At 44.3% G+C, this 22,733-nt stretch overlaps 1 protein-coding gene across 4 annotated transcripts in view; it reads right to left on the bottom strand.

The window, feature by feature from the left end:
• Positions 1 to 22,733, bottom strand: part of MYO1D (myosin ID) — a 170,349-nt gene that overhangs the window by 104,635 nt on the left and 42,981 nt on the right. For all 4 annotated transcript variants that reach the window (XM_075443750.1, XM_075443751.1, XM_075443753.1 and 1 more), the window contains exons 2-14: positions 22,210 to 22,418; positions 21,263 to 21,356; positions 20,346 to 20,511; positions 18,722 to 18,775; positions 17,707 to 17,802; positions 16,534 to 16,650; positions 15,069 to 15,272; positions 13,891 to 14,036; positions 13,694 to 13,808; positions 12,819 to 12,989; positions 8,023 to 8,093; positions 6,109 to 6,183; positions 4,402 to 4,534 (exon numbers count right to left, since the gene is read on the bottom strand). In XM_075443750.1, coding sequence (XP_075299865.1) covers positions 4,402 to 4,534; positions 6,109 to 6,183; positions 8,023 to 8,093; positions 12,819 to 12,989; positions 13,694 to 13,808; positions 13,891 to 14,036; positions 15,069 to 15,272; positions 16,534 to 16,650; positions 17,707 to 17,802; positions 18,722 to 18,775; positions 20,346 to 20,511; positions 21,263 to 21,356; positions 22,210 to 22,418 — 1,651 coding nt within the window. The remainder of the gene's footprint in view (positions 1 to 4,401; positions 4,535 to 6,108; positions 6,184 to 8,022; positions 8,094 to 12,818; positions 12,990 to 13,693; positions 13,809 to 13,890; positions 14,037 to 15,068; positions 15,273 to 16,533; positions 16,651 to 17,706; positions 17,803 to 18,721; positions 18,776 to 20,345; positions 20,512 to 21,262; positions 21,357 to 22,209; positions 22,419 to 22,733) is intronic.

Genomic DNA, 22,733 nt, shown 5'->3' with positions numbered 1-22,733 from the left:
AAGGGAAATGCTGTCACTCGCTCATTACTGAAATTACAGTGTCCAGTCCACAGCCATTCATTATTGCTAACACACAAACTCCCTTCATCGCTGCAAAGCTGGCTGCGCGGGTTGTCATTCATGTCTTTGCCATTCAAAACCACAACAAACTTCAGTGTAAAAAATCTCTGACTTCTAGCCCAGAACAAAGAGGAGTGACTGTATCTGCATTTTATACAAAAGGCAGAAGTCAAGACGCTGCTTTCCTTTTGGAAAACAGAAATAGGAAGTTCCTGCACAGACAGGAGATCATCTATCAGTGCAATTACAGTGTAATTAAAGCCTCTCAGCAATGACAGCTACTAGGGTAAATTCTAAAGTAGATTATTCCATGCTTACAATCCCACCAGCCTCAGCTCTTCAGGGGGATAATTATGCAGCTCCCATTATTGCACCATGAGGCTGTCAAGCCCGGGAGCTGCATTTTATAAATGGAAGAACTGAAATACAGAGACACAAAGGGCCCAGTTCTGAAAGCTGTTTAGATGCTAAATGCAACTGATTTTTTTTTCAAATCAAGCTGAGTGATTTTTAGATTTTTAAGTGTTAAAAAGAAAACAAACCTGTTTAAAGTCATTGCACCCTAAACAAACTCCTTCTTGAGAGATTTCTTTCCCATACTTTATAGTTCATTAGATGAGGGAAGAGATAGGACACAGGACTGACAAATTCATACTGGATATGTCCAATCTGTCACAGTGATGACATTATAACTTACTAGAGATGAGCCTGTCAACCTGGATAGGAGAGGAGAGGTATGGAAGAAAGAAGAGTCAGACAAAAGGAGCTACAGAGAAGGAGGGGGGAAAAAAAAAAGAAAAATAAGTAAATAAATAAAAAAGAGATGCATATCCACAGAGAGTTCCTAGAGAAGCTCATCATTTACAGCCATGTCAGCCAAAGGACTTCCCGTGTCAGCATTTAAAGGAAAAGCCACCCACAGGAATCCATCACAGAAAGACCAAATCCTCAAGCAAACGGCACAGGCAGTAAAACACGCGCTTGAGAAATGTTACAGGGCAACTCTGTAAAGCTAGTTTTTGTTTTGGTTGGTTTGTTTTTTGACAAAAAGCACTTTTTTCTACCTATCAGAGGTTTCTGCCCAGAAGATTCTCAGTGTAACCCCGGAGGATTTCAGTGTTACTGAGATACCAGTACTGCTAAGTGCCACTTCAACGCAGCACCCTCCAAAAACATATTTCCTGAGTCTTCATACTTGTATGGACACGTGTATGCACAAGCTGAAGTTAAAACTATATTTGTGAACAGCTCCTGCAGTGTTAACAACACTTCTACGCTACTCACCCTAACGGCAGCCTCCGACACCCTAACGACCACACCACCCGCCCCTTCCTCTCAGGGACCGCAGAACTCTGCTTCATCACCAAATTCCAGATTTAAACCGGAATATCAACAAAACAGAATTTTAAAGGTGGTTATTTTAAGTACCAGAAGAGTTAAATAACCAACTAATGCTGCAGGTACTGTATTCACAGACCCTGAGCTTTGTTTCTGACATTATTATTATTCCTGCCCACCAAATTAGCCCTTTTGGAGACTATTCCTCCAAATGAGAGGTATAAAGGTACTGTTGATACTGTGATACTGCCAAAAAACCTGCAGCTTTCCAGGAAGGCCAAATGAGTATCAATGCAGAGCAGCTCTTGGACTGCCGTTCTGTTTGAGGACTGTAGAAATAGAGCACGTAAATATGGTTTAAAGCAAGCAAGAGCAGCCCAGGTGGAATGGGAGGCCGGAATGAGAAAAGCAGCACTGACTGCACTTATGTACTGGGCACACTCCAGTAATGCCAATAAATCATTAGCTCAAACTGCAACACAGTTCAAGCCTATCTTCATCTTGGTTTTCTGAGAAACAGCTGAGAAAAACATGAACTGATATTACCTCTCCCTGTGGAACCTTATTCCTCTGACGCCCGTAGACCACAGCAGCTACCACCGCTTGTGCAAGGCTGCTTTCAGAGAGCTGTTTTCACCAGCTGTTACCAGGCTTCCCAAAAAAAGTCCTGCAGGGTCCAAACCGCAGTCAGACACAAAGACGTTGTCAGTGTTGATCCCCAAAAGTGCAACTCCGGTCCCAAGCTAAGCACGGGAAAAATGAGTAACACGACCCAAGGGAAGAATGACAGGACCCGTAACTGCAGTGAGTGGTGTCCCCAGAAGAGACAGTGGTTTCACCACCCCAGAACAGCAACTGTCCACCCGCTCTCCAGCCCCCCGCAGAAGTCAGAGAGCCGAGACAAGTATCCACACTGGCAGTGACTCAGAGGCAGAGCATCCCACTCCTTTGTGCACAGCCATTCTCCAGCACAGCACGGCTTGAACGCCCAGTTCTTAGCTTGCTGACAGCATGCGCATATGATTAACTGTCCAAAAAGTCACCTCAAAGACAGGCAGAATGGCCAAACAGCAGCGCTACCTCTCTGCACTCTGTTTTACCATTTGAAGTACACAATGATCGTGTTCAGGACCCTGATTCCAGCAACCTCTCCTTTCTAGGACACACCAAAATTTAGACCCTTTAAAGTCACATAAAGGTTCACTTCAGGATGGAGCTCACCAAATTTTTTGGTTTTTAAGATGTGTAACAGCCAGGATCTCCACTAAAAAAACCTAAAGCTCAACTACATCACTTAGTTTGCAAACTGAAGTAGCTACAAACACTGTTCTGCCAGGAGCATTAGCCATGTAAACTTCCAAACGGCAGACTCCGAAGTGTGAACTCCACTCCCTTCGTTCCAGCCCTCCATGATGCCAAAAGTTGGCCATAAAACACTGCACAGCCACGACAGCCCTTGGCTCCTTCCTGCTTGGCAAGAGCCCTTGCTAAGTCCTGACAAATACACCCATCTAACGAGAGCCTTCCCTCCAAGGGGATCCATCCCTCTCTGGGAAATACAGTGCTCGAAGACAATTTTCTCCATTGCCGTTCAACCAAAAATCAGGAAAACCCCAACACCTTCAATGCAAGTTTCTCAGTCAAAGTTCAGAGGAGGTAAAGAATGGGAAAGGACTACAGCGAGACACACACAGGAACCTCCTAGTGACTTTGCGAGCTTAAATTTGACTTGGAAACAGTTCCTGATTACGGCCTAACCTTGGAAAAGGCTGGCATTTGCGACAGAGATACTGATGACAAACAGACTGAAATGAACTCATTCCACATAAGCCAGCCAGCCTTCAATGATGAATTTTGGTACCTACTGACTCAAGATGGATAATGTGCAATTAAAACTCTTCATCTCCTGCTGTGCGTTGCAGCAATTGTTCAAACCACCACAGTGCACGGCATTCTCCTGACTACTCTATCTTTACAAATACCAGGTGGCCTACGATAATTTTTCCAATAAACAAGCCACCGAAGTTTTTCCATGAGTGCTTGCTGAAGCTCCCCACCAGCAGCTGCCTGCTGTCCCCCCTCGATCACAGCTCTCCACCACAACACCCCCAGCAGTTTCTGTCTGTATTGCCTCAAACACCTCACTGCGGTGCGTCAGGTTCCCTGCCCGTCTGGCTAGTCAAGAGACAACGTGACTGCTCCGTACGACAGAGAACTGCATTAACAACAAGCCTTTTTCCTTCCCCATCTACTTATTTTCACAACACACAGAGAAATCTCTCTGGGTTCTTGACATCATTGTACCAAATTTAGGTTACGAGGTCCAGCAAGGGCACCTGGCATCAGTAACACCCAAATATTTCTCAGTGATCTCTGCTCGCATGAGGGATCGCACTGCTCGCCTCATCCTGCCGCTCGGCTGCACCGCGTTCACACAGCCCCCTTCCCAGTCCATCCTCTTCCCTACCTTCCTTCCCAGAAAGCGGTGCTTTGCCAGAGCAACTCATTCTACCATAAAACTTAATTATTTAGTAAAATTAAAGGCTTCACTTCTCATCCTCTGACACAGCAAAGAGGAGGAAAGAAGGAAACCACACAGCTCTGCCTGTATTTTCACGGAAGTCACTTGGCATTAAAAGTCAGAAAGAAAGAATCTCTCCACTGTGAAACTACATCCCCTGGGCCCTCTGCCAAAAGAGCTTTGTTAAAGATGATTATTTATTTGATATAATAATTATTATCTAAGAGAGACTGCCTTTCCTACAAATGAAAGATACGCTGGTCACAGAGGAAACAAAAATCCACCGTCTTTATGTGGGGGTGGCAGCTAATGCTCCTGTGAGATCTTCACCGCTGCCCACTGCTACAACCAAAGCTCAGCTGCCACTGATGCGCTCGGCTTACCGAGTGATCGCAGTGATAGGAAGGCGTCAGTCTCTCCGTGGAGCTGCTACCCCCTAACGAATCAGAAGTTGGAGTCGATTTTGAAACAGAAATATTTACCTTCGATGCCAGGTTGTCCACTAGCGCAATCATGGAGTTCTTAAAAAGAGTAGCAGCTGTCAGAGGTCTCTTGGTTACCTCAGTGATGCTCAGTTTACCTTCAGGCCACATCATCTTCAACACAGGGTTAGAGCTAAAAGACAGTCTCTTTAATTGCACAGTCTAACAGCACTTCCACTAAATTCAAAATCCAACAGCTTGCTTCTGTCCAGATCTAGTGGTGTTTTCAGCTCAAAATATATCAGCCAAACCAATATGACATTCCTGGGCAAAACACCTCTTGCTCTTGAGCAATAAATACACGGCTCAAGCTTACAACCAAATATTCTGGAAAAATGACAAGGGCATTCTCCTCTTCAGATAAAGATGTGCACTAATGGGATAGTAAAACTCCTGCAGAAGTGATCTATCAAAAGCAGAGTCTGCCTTACTGACACAAACGTAAAGATTTTAATCAAAACAGAAAAAGGTAAGACCACGGCCCACAACATCCTCCCTTGAAACTTGCTATCTGATTTCAAGCTGTATTTCTGCACCATTCTTGACATAGAAAATAATTTATACATTTTAGCCTATATTTTCTTGAAGGGTTGAAGGTGAGGTAAGACGGCCATGATGGATGGCAAGAGCTCTGGAACAGACAAAAGCTGAAAGCAGTTACAGCAATCCAATAGTAAATCTATCACATGCTTTAATATGCTGTAAGTGGTCTTTGTGAACCATCTTTACCAAAGACTTCACGGAAACTGAGGCTAAATTTAATAAAACCTCCATACAGCAAATATTTTGGAGGTTTTTGGTTAATGTGATGTCTTCCAAACACAAACAGCAAGACTGTTCAAGGGAGTGCACTGAGTAAACAGAACAGGACTGTAAACTAAGTTAATAGTTGCACTAGCTTTTAAAGCAGGCAAACAGAGCTGTCCATGCAGCTGCAGGCTTTGTGCTGACTTCTACCTCTGAGCAAAGTCTCTGAAAGGTTGAGACAGGCCACAGTCACCAAAGAATTAGAACATATTTAATGCCAGCCGTCAAGGAAAACAGCTTTCTGGGGCACTTACATATACACACACACATTTTGATAGGATTTCAAATTTGCTTGTCAAAGGCAACTTCTACTTGCCTAATTAGTGTTTATAACATGTGACTACACGGTTTAAAGTTTTCATGTCACTGCACATACAAAAAAGATTCAAACCTATTTGCCTACTTTCACCCTCACCCCTATACTTTCTCTCACAACGTCCCTGTTCTGGCTGGGGCCGGTGATAGCTGCTGTCGACCAAATGCTTCTCAGTGTCTTTAGCATTGATTAAAGAGAGATCAGTAATGGTACACTTGCAGGTGGTCCAAAAACCTGGTTAATGACAAATCCAGCAGCACAGGTCATCTCTGCATGGCTATCTGGATTGCACAATGAGTTGGTTTCAAACAAACACTTTAAATTTAGTTAAATTAAAGGTTATATCAGAACAAAACCAGCATGTACAGAGTAAGGACTTCATCCTGAAAAATCCAACCATCAGCCTTCAGGCTGCGGTAGACATACAAAGATGAAATCCCAAAGCAATGTGTTTATTCACATGCACTGCACACACAGTAAACACAGCATCAGTGAAAGCATTCATGTCTGCTGGCATCCACTCTATAGAAAAGGATTCTCACAAATCAGATTTAAATTCACCTCATTAATACTTTTATTCCTACCTGTTGTACATGAGGCGCTTGAAGTCTTGAAATAAAGTGTCCTTGTTTTTGTCAATAAATCCAGTGACTGAGTAACTACAAAAATGGAAAACAGAGTTAATTGCAAAGCAGCAAAGTCCTCCTCTGAGCTGCTGGTATCAGTGTGGAATCAGCATCCTTGCACTCCCACAGACACAGCAGATGCTAATCAGGAATCCAGCTCTGTTTCCCAACCTATCACTAATTTGCTGCATGAACACTGTGTGAGACTTAGATCCTTCTGCCCAGCTTTCCACCTCCGGTGCAGGAACAGCACACGTAACATTTCAGAAAGCTGTTTGAACTATGCAGATGAAGAGCATGATGGCTGAGACAGCTAGCAGGACTTGAGCAAGATCATAGAATCATTAAGGCTGGAAAAGGCCTCTAAGATCATCAAGTCCGATCATCACCCCAACACCACCATGCCTGCTAAACCATGTCCTGAAGATGGCCCAAATTCCAGAGTTACACTCATGAATTCTGCCTCCAAATTCAGAGCATGTGTTTGTGCTAACAAACATGTGTTCGTGTTGTGATATCCTACAGAAATTGTTTCCTTTTCAATACGTCTAGTCTGTCCCTCTCTTGGTGTCAAGCAAGACTCTCTAGTGGGCGAGTGCCTGAAACCAGGATCAGCCTATACCCAGTGCCTGGGGAACTCTCTTGGAAATCAACACACACACACAGTTTGGACTCTCTCTATTGCCACAGAAATGCCACCCTGAAAGATTACTGTTTCAGAGTTTCACTTCTTCTCCAAGACTCAAGACAGACAGCGCTCTGTCCTCAGGGAGCAGGTCCAAACTCTCCCAATTCAGTGACTCCCACCCAGCTGCTTCCAGAGTTTCAGGTCCCCCAGGCAGCCTGCACCTAAACCGCAGGCACTGCGACCCAGAGCCCCACAACGTTCAAATCCCTGCAGGGAGCCACTCCCAAATCTTACTGCTCCAGATAACACCGTTCAGGCTCAAATAGTATCTGCAAATATTTCCACATTTTCGTTTTCTTTTACAATTTTTTTCAGCCCCTGGCAGTGCAGAAGGTTGAGCCACCTCGTATTTTCTCCTCCTTGGCAAAAAGCTTTGGAATCAGTGATTTCTACGAGCAATCATTCAGCAAAGACTCCAGAACAAACTATAGCTGTGCCAAATGGGCTCCAGCACAATTCCACTGCTTACCCTTATCAATCAAAAGTCAATTTAATCCCAATGTAAAAGAAATCCTAAATTATTTCCTCATTAACTCCCTTTAGATTCTGCTGGCAGGGGGAGTTACGCCAATCCTAAACCATTAAATGACTCCAGCGATATTTCAGACAACAGCTTTCCCAGCGAAGAGTTTCTAACATCTGGGCATCTTTCTCTTCTACTCAACCTTCCTCCACATTACTGTCCCATACTGTAGCCATTTTTGTAGGCTTCAGGCACAGAACACTTTTCAACCTGGCTCAAGGCTCCTTGCACCAATACTCATTTCGCCTTAACACTGCCCTCTGTTCTGAGTCTACTCAAACCGATCTGAGAAGTTCAAGCTAGAGAGTTACACAATCACACGAAACAGATGTCTAAACCAGATTTTATTAGCTCACTATAGCTTTCTTGCATAAACAGTGCTGGCTTTTTTTTTCTTCTTCTTTTTTCTCCTCAAGCACTGCTCTCCCCTCACTCCCCCCCCAGTCTCCTTTTGTTTCGATTCCAAGTACAAAATCATATTCTGTATAGCAAGTAACCAGCACAAGATTTAATTGATAAGCGATCGCTGCACTCTGTAATTCTCTATGACAGCTATTCTGGTTCATACCAGAAACAGCATTAAATTAGAATACTGTACCACTTCAAAGCTGGCTAAAAGACAAAAATAGGAGGTGCAACTTTATTTCTGAAAGAAACTCACATCACATCTCCAGCGTAGTGCTTGATTCGAAAGTCTCTGTCAAACTCCAGCGTTTTGTCAGTTGCACAAAGCTAAAATAAATTTGCACACATTAAAACATCACCCATGGATTTTCAAGTTTCATGGAACAGCAACATGCATTGGAAATAGAAATGGAAACCACAGTTCTTCAACTTTACATATGCATGTGTACATGTGAAATCCAGCTCTAACATTGCTTTATAATATTTTTTCATGGCTGCATTGTAAGAACATATATTTGTACAAAATCAAGTTGCAAGAGCCTATAGCCTTCTTAAAAAAATGATACTGCCTCAAAAATACCATTAAGCAAAAAGAACAATTGTGCCTGTAGAGAAACACTGCACCTAAGAGTTAATTATGACTTTGTTTTTTTAAGTCTTCCTTTTTTTCCCCCCCACTGCCATGTTCCTCCTCAGCAAAGAAATGCAGCAATCCAAATACGAGTGTTACAACAGCAATGCTTGTCCTGGCCCAGATCCCTCGAGACAGCGGCCACCCCCGCGGACCCACCCGGCGTGGCCCCAGCTCCAAGCCTCTGCTCTCAGCTCAGACGTCCCACAACATTCCTTCGCCACCACGCAGGTGCCACGCGCCCACACGGCAGCCGTTCAGCACTGGCCATAACACACTCAACCCCTTCAGGAGTAACAGAAGCCAAAAAAATCCATCAGGCTGAGCTTAGTTAAAAAAGGAGGACAAGATACAAATGAGGATTTTTGTTTAAGCCAAAAGGGGCAGGTAGATGAATTAAGTCTTTGCAGGAAGCACGGGCACCATTTAAAAACACCACGGGCTATGAGCAAATACTTCCACCAGAAGTCTTGGGAAAATAAAAGAGGAAATTAGCACGGTTAAAGTGCAGGGCAGGAGATATTATCAGAAGCAGGAAGATAACCTCCAAAAAACTTCACCTGTGTCCAAGAGTAGAAAATGGATTGGCCCCCCCCAAAAAAATCACAAGGAGGAAACCAACCAGTCTGAGTAACAAGGTACACGGAGGGATACAAAGGTGTACGAAGTCCAGCACAGCCGGAGCAGGAAGCATGCCAGGCTCTGCAGAGCTGACAGATGACCGACGCGTAGAAGGAACACAGAGAAAACGAAGAAATGAGGCCATACCAGGAAAACAAAGTCTTTTTTTTTTTTTTTGCAGCTGTGTTCACCAGCAAGGGACTATGTAATGCCTTTTTTCAACCATCCAAACATACATCTCAAACCAACGTGTCAACAGAAGAGGTACACGACAGGCGAAACCATCATGAAACGAAGCAACTGTTGCTATCAGACAGGACACGGTTGGCTGCACGAGCTTCTCACTTTGAACTCATCCAGTACCGAAGAGACTGGAAGGTGGCTGAACGTGAGGCTAGGGTTTTTGTAAGGCCTGACTCTCTCTGAACTTCGTGTCTACTGTGCAGATCAGTTGAAATTACTGGGAAAAGAAAACAAACCAACAAGTGTGTTGATACAGTTGGTAGTCTGCTTGGATTTCTACGATACTTTTCACAAGGTTCCTCACTAGCAACTGAAAGAATTTCAGCTGCTATGAAAGATAAGAGCAAGGGTCCTCAGACAGATAACTGCTGGAAAGGCGGGAAACGAATCCTGCAGGGGCCTGTGCTGAGATCTATGCTGCTAACATTGTCTTAAATGAGCTACGACCTGAGGGCAACAGGAAGGTGAACAGTACCACATCAGGCTTGTTGATGGTGCTCAGGGAAGTAAAGACAATGGCTGGCTGCGAAGAACTGCAGGAAGACATGAGAGGCTAATGGAATGGCAAAGAAGAGCAAATGAACATAAATCCAGTTATGCACACAGAAAAGCCAAAGTTCATAGCAAATGGTGGGCCTCAAACTGTCCATTCCCAACCCAACACGGACCTTAACTACTCTCTATCTCAAAAAGGACACAGGAGAAGTGGAAGAGGCTTGATGAAGGACAAGAACAATCAACAGTACTGACTGACTGCTCCAGGAGGAAGGGCCAAATGAACCAAGTCTCTCCAGGTTATGGAATAAGCGCCATGAGACGATGGCAAACGACATGCAGATGATGTATTGGAAGACAGCAAACCATGTTTTGCTGTTCAAGCACTAGGAGGCAACAGACGTAACCTAAAAGGCAAAGGGAAGAGGGAGGAAAGATATCCATGTGAAGACGCCTAAGCTGTACAATTCTTTCTCAATTTTTTTTTCTTTTTTTATAAAGGAAGGAAAAAACCTATTAAGGACATCACCCCTGCTTCAGGAGGTTCCTGGACTGCAGATCACTGGAGACTGGGAGCATATCAAGTCATCATTACATCTTTGTCTTATGTTCTTCTCCCACTAGACCTTCGCTATTGCCTAGTATCTTGGAAGATACTACGGCAGGTGGACTGGAATAGACCTTCTCATATTCTTCCCTTCACAATCAGTTTGTTGAGACTGACACTTGCCACACTTTGAAGATTTAGGAATTCACAGACTGTCTATCACTGCACTTGATCCTTCAGAAGTATAAGGTCACTTGAAAAAACCCAAACTTAAAGAGGTTGAGAAAGTGAAGCTGTAATGTTGAGAAGTACTGTCAGCACAGTTAGCACGTCTACAGATCTAGATTAGCATTAGACAATTCAGAGAAGGACGACCCATGCTCTAGGAACATAAAATTTTGCCACAAATACTCACAGTGGAAGTGTTTGCCAGTATTCTTCCTGGTTTGTTTGGCTTTCACCAGGACAACCAAGCAGACAGCAGCAGATCAGACCTGCAGTACACAAACTAGGGCACTACTGTTTAGGGCACAGCAGCCCCTTAGAGCTTATCCACATGGAGCCCGTGTGCAACACGCACTACAGGGCAGCAGTGAAGCATTAACTGAGGCTGAAAGATGGGAGCTGTTCCCATAACACAGCAGCACACATACTTTAACTCTTTAGGAACAGCTTTGATCTACGCCGAACTTTACAGTCGCTGGACAGAACTACTGCAGTCTCTACAAAAGCAAATCATGAAATGAAATCAAGTCCTTTGCTTTCATTCAAGCTAGAAGAGGCTGGCTTAGGAAGCTCAGGTTTCCTACAGCAGTTGTAGATGGGACTGAGGAACATATATTTGATACTGGTAAAGGACATCTGCAAAGATGCGAGAGGGGGGAAAAAAGAAATTATGATGCTGAGAGTTTTATGGGTCAATTTTTTCAAGGCTATATTGATTTAAACTAAAAATTAGCAAGCCAGGAAGATACATCGTACTCTCTATGAACATTATTCACAGCAGTACTCGTTGTGTCCCTCCTAGTCTGCGCAAATAGTTTTCTGACAATGTCACCCCCTACTGAGGAATGCTGCAACTGGCAATATTTTCATTTAATGTTTCCTATGCTGTGAAGGGACTCCTGAAAGTAAGGACTCAAACAGATTATGATTTTTTAAATTTTTACTTTATAGCCTCTCATATACTTTATGAAATTCAGTCCCCTGCCCCACTACATCAAACCTGCTCTCTCCGTGATGGAACCACGCCACCTTAGCAGACACAGGACCAAGGACAGAACAGAAACTCAGCTCCTTTCTCTACCCGCTTACATCCATTGACTCGACAGCTCCAGAAACTGGACCACTTCCCGCACTGCCCCACTGCAGAGGATTTAAGACTCCATCCCCCCAGGCTTCACTATCCACAACCATTAGTACTACTACAGGAAGCGATTTGCATTAAAATGTAGAAATCCAGACTAGGCTTCATGAAAATACTTGTTTTCCAATGAGTTTACTCAGAATATGCTATGCATCTGCTGCTTAAGCACGTAAAATCTAGGTTATTGCGGAAGGCGAGATGGCTCAGCTCGCGCGTGCGACAGATGAGGTGACAGGCGTGCTGCAGCTAAGGGCACTGAGGGAAAGCCACATCTGGGAAGAAAAAGTCGGTATTTTACTTTCTTCCTAACCTCCACCCAAACAAGCCACAGCCACATCTATTGTTTATATTCAGCCTCCCCGGAGGCAGCCTTTAGCACATATCTTATACAACCCCTTGCTAATTTTGTATTTCTGACCTACATAAAACACCGTACTGGGGTGGGAGGGAGAAGAGGGAAAGCAGCATTCTGAGCGATTTATTTCAAACAACCTTTCTCAGCAGAGACATCAATAAATGAAAGGCCCTTATTTGATTACTCAGAGTGAAAGATTCTCAAATTCATCAGGCTGCTGACCATGTTTTCAATATGCTGCCGAGTGAGGAATAAATAAAGCCTTTTAATTTGCACATTGCACCAAAAACAAAGCAAACCGAGGGGCCTGGGTGATCATAGGTACAATCCGAGATGAACATGTTCTGTAGCCAATGACGATGAAAAAAAATCACAGTGCTGTAATAAAGCAGAAGTGTGAATAATTTCTCTGTCGCTATGTATTAGAGCAGCCTGGGAAGAACATCACGTGGGCCGAAACCGCGCGTCGATTGGTTGCAGATGACATCATGGTATGTCAAGGCACGAGCTCAGGCTTCTTTTATGCCTGGAATAAAACTGATCTCGCATCGGACATCCTTCAGCTCCCTCTGCCGGAGACGCGGCCGGCCGAGGCGCGACCTGGACCCAGGCCCGACGGCCTGCTCTGTGTCTGGGGGCTGCTGCTCTCGGGTACCGCATTTCATACTCGAAGGTAACGACTCCAACCCCAGCCACCCTTCAAGTCTTTTTTCTTACTCTATTACGCCTAAAAAAACAGGAAAGGTATCACGCAGAAAAAGAGCAAGTTTTGATGGTACAGAGGAAGACGTTACCTTTCTGCTGGAGAAATGCGCGTGCTTCCCCAGCTTGTTATTCAGAGCCTCGAGGAACATCTCGTCTGTAACTTTTCCAACGTTCATGCAGGCATCGTCCAGAATAGCAATGATCCCTTTGTGCTGCTGCTCTACCAGGTCGACGATGACCTGGTTGTTAAAGTAATCGATCTGCAAAACACAAAGATCGGGTATATTTGTGACTTTGGCTAGGGAAAGAGAGGAGACCGGTGCTGGTCACTGAAGAACAGTGCCGTGTGTCTGACAGAGGGAATGGGGCCCGCCATTCACAGCAGCAGCCATCAGCTTGCAATATGTTGATCACTAACTCAACTCTGCTACCACTGAACAGCAGAGAAGGTGATCTTTCCCACACCTCACACTAATCTCGAGACCTCAGCTAAAAAATCAACTGCTACAGAATAGACTCTAAAATGTCTTTTAAAATTCAGCTGTGCCCAGTCACTGCAGTGAAAACTGCGCATCTTGCCCTCGGCATTATGAAAGGAATTTGAACCAGAGAACTCAAGATTTTTACACTTGAATATCTACGCCTACACAAAATCCATAAGCACTTAGAAGAGAAACACACAGTGATGTGTGTGGCATCACAGAGATGCCACAATATGTTTTAACTCAGACCTGGAGTCACTTCCTTTCCCAAACTATGGCAAATAAAGAAATGTTGTAAGATAATTGGTTAGCTTGCTCCACAGCCCGATTTCCAGACAGCAAGTCTGACGGTACAGCTGGTGTGGACACAGATGCCCTGTCGCCTTTGACAGAAGCCTACATGTGGAGCAACTTTAGATCTGGGACTTGTGCTGGTACACTGACCTCAGACCGACCTCTCCCTCCCCTGCCAACTCACTCACATGCTTCCAGGGAATTCCCTCTCGCTGGTACTCCTCCTGCTCCTGCTTTAGAACCAGCTGAATAAAGAGCTGCTGCAGCTTTTCGTTGCAGTAATTAATACAAAATTGCTCAAAACTGCAAAAACAGAAGAAAAAAAGGTGATGAGTTTTCTGGGGAAGGAGCAGGTGCAGCACCGCACTTGAACAACCTGGCTCACCTGTTATTGTCAAATATTTCGAAGCCGTAGATATCCAGGACGCCAATGACTGTGTTTTTCCCATGTATTGTAGTGTCGTAGTTCTTCACTTCAATCACGTCATTGATGTGTGTCACAATCCAACAAAAGAGCCGCTCGTATATAGCCTGCCAGGACACAAACACTGAGGAATTCTGCCCGCATCTGTCGCCGTTCTTTCTGGTAAACGCAACACGTGGTGCTACAAAGCTTAATTCAAGATGCTGCCCTAACTACACAAAAGCTACAGATAACGTTCTGCTAAAAGTGAACAGCTGCTCACATGAAGAAAATATTCTGTGAACACTTTTCTTTCTTCCAAAACTCCTTTACATGAAGTCTAAATCCTAGTGAGGTCACTAGGTACAGCAGTTCCCCTAATTTGATTCCAACCTGGTTTTCAGTTGCCTAATAACTTCCATGCCTGATAATTCTTTAACAATATTGAAGAGCAAGTGAGAGGTCAGTTAGAGAAACCTAACAACCAAACACAACGGCAGTAAAATAATCCTGTTCACCTTTCAAAAAGGAAATGTTCTGGAGGCACAGGTATCAGGGAAGGAAGGACAACTGTCGCTCCTTTGCTTATCAGTATCCACCATTCAAAAAAAAGAAAAAGGTAGCATTTTGCCTTTCCAGCCTGAGTTCTAGATGTCACAGCTCCACTCTCTACTCTTTGAATATAACTGGTAAATGAAGTCAAGAATGGTATTTCACAAAACATTCAGCCCTGTACAATGCATTCCTTTCGCAAATGCCAGCAAGCCATGCTCGCAGCTCCCTCCCCTCTTCGCGTGCCGCAGAGCACTGCTGGTTGCGGTGCGTGCTGTGCCGGAGCCAGGAAGGGCAGGGATGGTGCTGCTCTGCAATCCCCTACAGAACACAGGAGCGCGTACATTTAGAAATAAATCCGCATGAAGTATGGACTTCCTGTGCCTCAGCAAGCACTATATTAATTGATCCACCCAGGAACCCTGCTGGGACCTGAGCATTGAAAAATGTGCAATTATGAAGGCAATTCAATATCGAATGGCTTCCGCAGGCACCACCATTCTGTGCTGCACCAACTGCAACTCAACCAAAAGGCAAAAGCAAAAGAAATGCATCTGAGTTACTGTCACATATGCAATCAGATGCAGAGAAAGGAAATTTAAACTCACTTTTGCAAAGGCATCTCTGCCGTAGGTGGCTTCTTGTTCAGTATGTTGTTTGTCAATGACATCCCGACCTGTCGCTACCGTTCGAAACAAAAGAGCCTTCTCCACCATGTCAGATTTTGTTGACAGCAAGTCTGCGATGATCGACACAACCTTGCCATTTTCTATTACAGCTGTATCACCATCCACAGAAAACTTCAAGTTCCCCTGCAATAAATAGCAAAAAAACTAGATTTCTCAACCTGTCTTTTATTAATCTGAATCAGTACACCCCAAGTTCATCCACAGGCCACCCGCTATTCAAGTCAGTAAATCTCCTAACACAGCAGGAGGGTGGGCCTTGCACACCCTCCTACCCACAAAGCTCCAACACCAGTGGAAGCAGCAAAGCCTGACTCCAAGAAAAGCATTCCTGCTCGGTGTTCACCTCAGCTTTTGGAAAAAAAATCACACCAAACACTTCCAGAGGTTTAATCAAACACTGTCTCAAGATTCAGAGGCCAGTGCTGAGAGATTGGATTAAGTACATAAATGCTGGATATAGCATTGCATCTTCACCGCAGCTCGCCACAGAAACGCTGGGCTGCAGTTCTTACCGTAATGCCACTGCCCACAAAGGTGAGGTGAATATTCTGGGCAGCCGACAAGCCAGGACGGCTGACAGGACTGGACTGACAGCACACTGCCCACCAGATTTGCTACCGAACACCTGCAGTGCCGGGATTAAGCAGCAACACCACTGCACGGTCTGCAGGAGGGGGTGATCTCCCACCCTGCCTGCATGGCCTGACTGGGCTCTGCCTCCACTCCTTCCCCAGCACTGGGGCACAGCTATCCCAAGGAGGAGCAAGAATTGCCAACAAGCTGCAGTTTTCTTTGCCATCCTCCTCCTGCCCACCTGCAGTGCCTCTCTCCTCAAGGAAACATCAGCGCCGAGCTACAGGGGCACTGTGCAGGGCAGGAGGCTCTGTGGGTCCCAGGAGAATATGGGTGACGGAAGGATTTCCTTCACATCGGAATACAGAGAATTAAGGTCTCCTGTATCCAGCTCTGCCTCAAGCCTCCACCATGAAGCGAAGCACCATTCCTCCAGCAAAACCACAGTGGTGATGGCGAGTGTGAGGGCAAGAGGAGACAGACGGATAGCGAGGCGAGAGCTCCCTACCCTCTCACTGCCAAACCCAAACAGTTCCTTTTCAGAATATTTAACAGCTCCCAGTACTTAGTGGTACGTCTGTTTGGGATCTGGAATCTGCAGGAATAAATGTGATCTTCCATCATTACTGCAGTGTCTTATTTCATCATGGAATTTCAGTCACCACTGGAAGTTGTAACCATATACACTTTTCCAGCCAACAGATCTTCCAAACGCTTCTGCAGCAGGAAAAATAGAGCTGCTGGAAGTACAAGGATACTGCTCGACCCCTCCTAAGAACAGCCTACTCACACCTGCGGGCAGAGAGCTTACCAAGTGAAGAATGGCTGCCACAATTCTGTAGACAGTCTGAATCTCCTCTTGCTTGAAGCCTATCACTTTCATGGCATCAGCTACTGCTTTGAACTCTGTACCATCACTGATGGAACACTGAGGGGAAAGAGATGTTTGAGACGTGAGGGGCTTAATGGAAGTGAGCTGTGAGAAAGCAAAGATTCTGCAAGCACATAGGAAACAGGTATGTACTTTGCTATTTTTCAGATGCAAGACGCTGTCATGAGATTTCTCAGCTTACTCTAATGCCACACTGTACGCTTGTACTGGACACACATGTATACTAGCAGCAACGAGATACAGAAATCCATCACAGCATGACTAAATAGTTCAGTACTCTCCCAGTGGAATTTATTGTGAAAGAGCAGAAGTGATTCACAAAAAAATCAGAACAATAGTTACAAGTACTGCGGTCACAGACCCTCTGAGTAGAAGCTGCAAACATCAGCAGTAAATTTCTGGTCACCATCTTTCTCAAGATAAGCTTCTGCCTCCCTCCCCCCCATCATCTGGGTTTGTTTCCACTGCAGATTTCTAGAGGAACTGATGAAGGCATCTGAGCAGGTCTGTGGGTTGGTTTGCCAAAGAGCACCTCAAGAAAGCAAACAGGAAATCAGTGAGCCTTTTGTCCAGACCCTGCTTCAGAGGGACAACCTCAGGGACAACTCCAGATGTATTTGAAGCGCTGTCCTAAACACTCTCTGGGTTTGCTCCCTTCTTTCGCCTCACAGGCCCCCTTAAGGACAAGGCAGGTACGAAGAATGAATGCTTCAGTAAGTTCAATAGTCCCACTGTAAAATAATGAGTCCTCGTGGCTTTTTGGCCTAGAAAGCAGCTGAAGTTACTCATTGTGGGGCACGAGGAGTATGTCACTGGTAATGGGTCAAATACCTACACCTGCATTTGTTAACAAAGACGATGTCTCCTACGACATTTTACTGCTTTTTATAAGCAGACACAATGCAGTATGCACAACTACGCGTATGCTTGGTCTTCTAGGGTCATTACAAATAGCCCACTGGTGTCACCTTTCCATATGCATCCTGTAAATACTGGTCTCTGCTTCTGCTAGCTCAGCAGTACTTTAAGTATTTCAAGAAGCATTTACAAGTTCAAGACAAGTTACCTCTAACTCCCTGACAACACCCTCACCTTTAGCTGTGCTCCAGGACAGATGTAGCTGTATGCAGATGCATCCTTCTGAAGATGCAGAGAGCGTAACATCTGGTCCGAACCCCCCTGGAGCAGCTGTACAAAGAGTATTTTAAGAAATGGTGAGTAAAAAAAATAAAATCCATCCTTTTTGTTTCTTATTGATCTGCTTGACAAGCAAAATCATAAAACCACTGTACTGTTGCTACAGTATGCAGAGTCACAAGCACAACATGGGCAAAATACACAGTCTGCATCGGTGCAGGGCTCTGACCACCACAGAGAGATTGCCTCAGTGACTGCCCTGTTGAGTGACACAACCTTTTAGAACACAAGCCTGAACCTCTTCACAGACCAGGCAGGTTCACATCTGTGACACGCCACAGGTGTGTCTTGGCAAGCACGTTTACTTTCTCTGCTGTACACAGAGACTTTCCAACACGGAAATGACACATTCATGAGAAAGTGCTAACACGCCATCATGGAGTGCTGAATAAGTGGGGAAAAAACAAATAAACCTTCGTTTCCCTCACTGCAAAACTGAGAATAAAGGTTATACTAATAGGCCAACCATTTCCCCCAAAGGGCACACAAGGGAACCCCCATACAATATGGAAGACATTAAAAAGAACCGCCCTCCCCAGAAAAGTCAACTTGGTGTCATAAAATTACTTCCATACGGAATAAAGGCCTCAAGAGAAAACAAAGGGATTAGACTTACTACAAATAAAACAGCGAGTCAAAGTCCAATATTGTACCACATTTGTTTAGTTAGCCTCCTTTTAAGTTTACAAATGTGTTAATACGGGACTGGAGAATAGAAAAAAATAAATCTTCCCATGCTCCTTCCCCAGACCAGGCCTCTTCAAAGAACTAAAGAACCTGAGATCACCCAAGCTGCAACAACAAGGGAACCCTTTGCAAAACACACAAGCGGGTGAAAGCTTTAAATATTTTGCCTATCATGTCTGGGAAACTTGAGAGAAGTCATTTGTTTCAGCAAATGAATACAAACCTGGTAAAAAGAATGAAAGCTTCGTTCTCCCGGCTGTTGCACAATCACACGAGACTGTGGGGAAACAAAATCCAAAGATATGTATTTCTGGATGCGGACGGCCTGCTTCCCCAGCACCTCCCCGATGCATCGGTTCCCCACTGCTAGGACACCTCCACACTAACCTTATCTTACAATAAGTCTGTTATGGACATTATTAGCTAGGCATGACCATGGAGTTTGAAGTCTATAATCAAAATGACCAGCTTGCCTAACAGCTGCAATGTCCTACTTCCCACCAGGAATCCCATGTGGCAACTACAGAATTGCTTTCCTGGAGCCGTCAAATACAACGTAATTTTAGTTTAAGAGTTATTTAATCGCTGGAAATGAAAAACAGGACTCTGACTACAAACAAATGCTCCATGGGCCACAGTCAGCACCTTACGGCAACCACTTCTGCAACCCCAGGCCAGGCTGACCATCAGCACCCAGCCACCGCACAAGGGAACGCTCTGCTCTAACACAAGGGCAGTGTTTTAGGGAGCAAGCAACAGCTCCATCTTCAGAGCACTCATTCCAAATCGGTGTACAACAGCATCAAAAAAACCCCCCAAAGTTAAATGCAGCAGAAATTCAGCCAACAAGAAACGTATCCTTGTTTTATTCTACAAGCTTCAACTCTGGAGAGTGACGAGGCTCGGGTTCCCGCTGCAGTGCAAAGTCACTGTCCGTTAACTGCTCGTGTTCAGACCAGAACCTCAGCTACGTTCAAAATGGAAACAAATTTAACTTGGTAGAAATCAAGACTATGAAATAAATGATGAGGATTTAAGTCACTGCAGCTGCAGCCCCACCCCTTTTTTGCATGAAAGTATCACATGTTAAATGTTTGGGTTTGTTCTGTTTGTTAAAATAAAGTGTTTATTCTGAAAACAGACTTTAGGGAAATAAAGGGAAAAGTAAAAAACACAAACAAAAAAGCATGTTAGCAGATGTGGTCAAACATATAAATTAAAGCCAGACGCGTGTCTCCCACATAACGAGAACTGTTAATAGATCAAGCTCACTTCCTCCACAGAGATTTACATATTCCATTGTTTTCAGCCACCACTTAATAACATGAAAAAATTAATTATGCTTAGGATTACTTGAAATATATAACAACAAAGTTACTAAAAGATCACACAAGGTTGTGGTATTACTCCAGAACAACACTTCTCTAGCATACCATTGCTACTCACAGACCTAGGTGTCTTCTCCTTTCATTCACCAGTGAGATCTCAATGCGGGAACTTAGAAAGGAGGAGTTTTACAGATGTTAAATTAATCTCAGCTTCTATTCTGGATACAAAGTACATGCACCTGTATGCACATAAGCTTCTGAGTAACACTAGTCCCTTACCTGGTGAGCTCCGAAAGCAGTGGTGTTAAAGCAACAGCACTGCCAGTGCTTCAGCAGCATTTCAGTTACTTCTAGTAACTCTCGAAGAAAAATTAAGCCCCAGATTTAATGAGGTTCTGTGCCCTCACACGTCAGCTGTTGACATACCAAGTTGAAAGAAAAACTTTCTAATGGCAAAGCACATATTGCAAAAGTAACCACACAAAAGCCTCTGACTCTTTAACAGTGAGCGTGGCTTACCTTTTCTAGTAAGTAATTATTGATATGCCCACCTATTGGGTCTCCTTTAAAATCAAAGTTGATATCCATATACTTTCCAAACCTGCTGGAATTGTCATTACGGTTTGTTTTGGCATTCCCAAAGGCCTCTAACACACAGTTGGATTTCAGGAGTATGTTCTTCACTCTGTAGTACAGATAAATGGAAAAGAGAACAAGGTAAGTCCAGACTCATATACTCAAACCACGGAATTTTTTTTTGCAGGCATTTCTCGAGGAGAATTTAGTAGCAGCAGAGATGCTCTTTGATGGGGCAGACGCGTATTACACTAGCAATCCCACGGGAAATCATCCGGGAGCTTTCGGTAACGTCCCTTAGAGCCCAGCAAATGGGAACCAAAGACCAGATCCCCCCTCGAAAATAGCATCAAAAATTCAGTTCCTTCAGATATGTAAGTTTTGAAACCAATTCCTTGGACTCTTTTGCCAGTAATTTTCAAATTTTTGTCAGGGTAGATATTAAGTCTTTTTCAGCAGAAAGTCACATGCTTTGCTCAAAAACTTATACTCTAAGGCTGACAGGAACATCTTGCAATCCAGGAGCATGCAAGCCCGAAAGGTCAGGGAATCTGCTCCTTGCACTCAACACGCTATCCTAACGTACACATATTTCAGATGATTTGCCACAGGTAACATGACTTCTAGAGACTGTTTTATTTTGAAAGTTTAAGCTTTCAAAATAAACTTTTTTACATGATTTTAGCAATCAATATTGCAAAAATCCCAGAGTAAAAGTAGTATCTGAAGAAGTCAGGTAAATGCTGTAAAATCGGCATGCAATTAGTAAAAGAGACCATCTAATGACATGGTGCTGCCCAGTCCACAGAAAGAGATCCATAAACAAAACAATGTCACTTCTTTTTCTGCAAAGCCCTTACCTTTCCACCTCTGCTCTCTGACTGGGGTTGGTAATGGCTGCTATGTACTGCATAATATATTTACTGGCCTCAGTTTTCCCAGCCCCACTTTCACCTGAGGGCATAAATACAAAGATGACACAACAGATCAGAAAAAGCAAAGCAACCCATTGAATGGTAGATGTCAATTCTACCCGGAGAGTGTTTGGATTTTTTGTTCTTGTTTGGTTTTGTTTTTAAAGTAATCTTATTTGCGTGCATTTTAAAGTCTAAATGTAGCCATAACCCTGCCTGGCTGTTGCTGCTGTGCTGACTTAGAAGCAGTTATGATGTAAGATTTCACAGGTCGGTAACAGGCCTGGCACACGGGATCAAAAGGAATATTGTTAGAGGAGAAAGCCTGGCGTGCAGAGGGTTGGCTGGCAGCAGCGTCGGGAACTGCCATACAAGAGGCTACTGTTCAGCACACCATCTTGGGGCTCTCGCTTTTCAGAGCTGCTAAAGCACGGGAACATCAAGGAAACGACGTGCCAGGATCCAGATAGCGACCGCTGACAGTGCAAGCACTGCTCCCACTGTTAGAGCCATGACAAGCAATCAGTCCGGCCATCCAAACAGAGAACAAAACACTGGCCAGTCATCCAAGGGACAAAAATCCGCAGTTCTCTAGCGACAGGAGCCCTGTTCTCGCTGATCTCCATTCACACAGGCAGGGCAAGCAGAGCACTCGTGTTCAAGTTATCACTTTGCATGCACAGATGAAGCTAATGATTGACACCAGCTCTTGAATTCCGTAAGAAATAATTGCCAAGGTCTCCACACATGGATTCAAATGCAAATAAGCAGTTTCAAGATTAATGAAGTTTTCTTTTATAAAATGCTGTCATTAGCCAAATCATTCTTCTTTCTCTGCCTAGAATTTCACAAAGATCAAGCACCCATCATACTGAAAAGCTCTTTCGGCTTACCTGATATTACAATGCAGGTGTCTTTTGATCGCCTCTTCATCGCTTTGTAAGCAGCATCAGCAATTGCAAAGAGGTGAGGAGGTCTCTCGTACAGTTCCCTTCCTTTGTACTGCTCAATCATGTCACGCCCATAGATGTTCAAGTTTTTGTAAGGATTCATGGAAACGACCACCTCCCCAATAAACGTATAAATCCGTCCTTTTTCAAACCTACCCAGCATGAGACAAAAGGGAGGAAGGGAATTAGTCAAACACAGAGCTTCAGAATGTGTCTTCCAAGCAAGCTGCCCATTTCCTCAGGTGAACTCTTCAATCCATCATCGTGCTGGAATGTTATAACACAACACTGAGGACAGGCATTATCTGAGCAGTGTGGCCCGGATGGCATGTTAGCGTATTACTTCAGGACCTGATGGTACATGGACTAGGAACTAGACCTAGCTTTGAATATGCCCACCTGCAAAGGAAATTTCTGCTGCTATTTCACTTACAGATGCATGACCGATCACATTACTGAGGTGCAGA

This window comes from Opisthocomus hoazin, chromosome 26 (genome assembly GCF_030867145.1).
Source record: "Opisthocomus hoazin isolate bOpiHoa1 chromosome 26, bOpiHoa1.hap1, whole genome shotgun sequence".
NCBI lineage: Eukaryota > Metazoa > Chordata > Aves > Opisthocomiformes > Opisthocomidae > Opisthocomus > Opisthocomus hoazin.
Note: the sequence above shows the minus strand (reverse complement) of the source record. Positions and strands in the feature narration are given on the sequence as shown.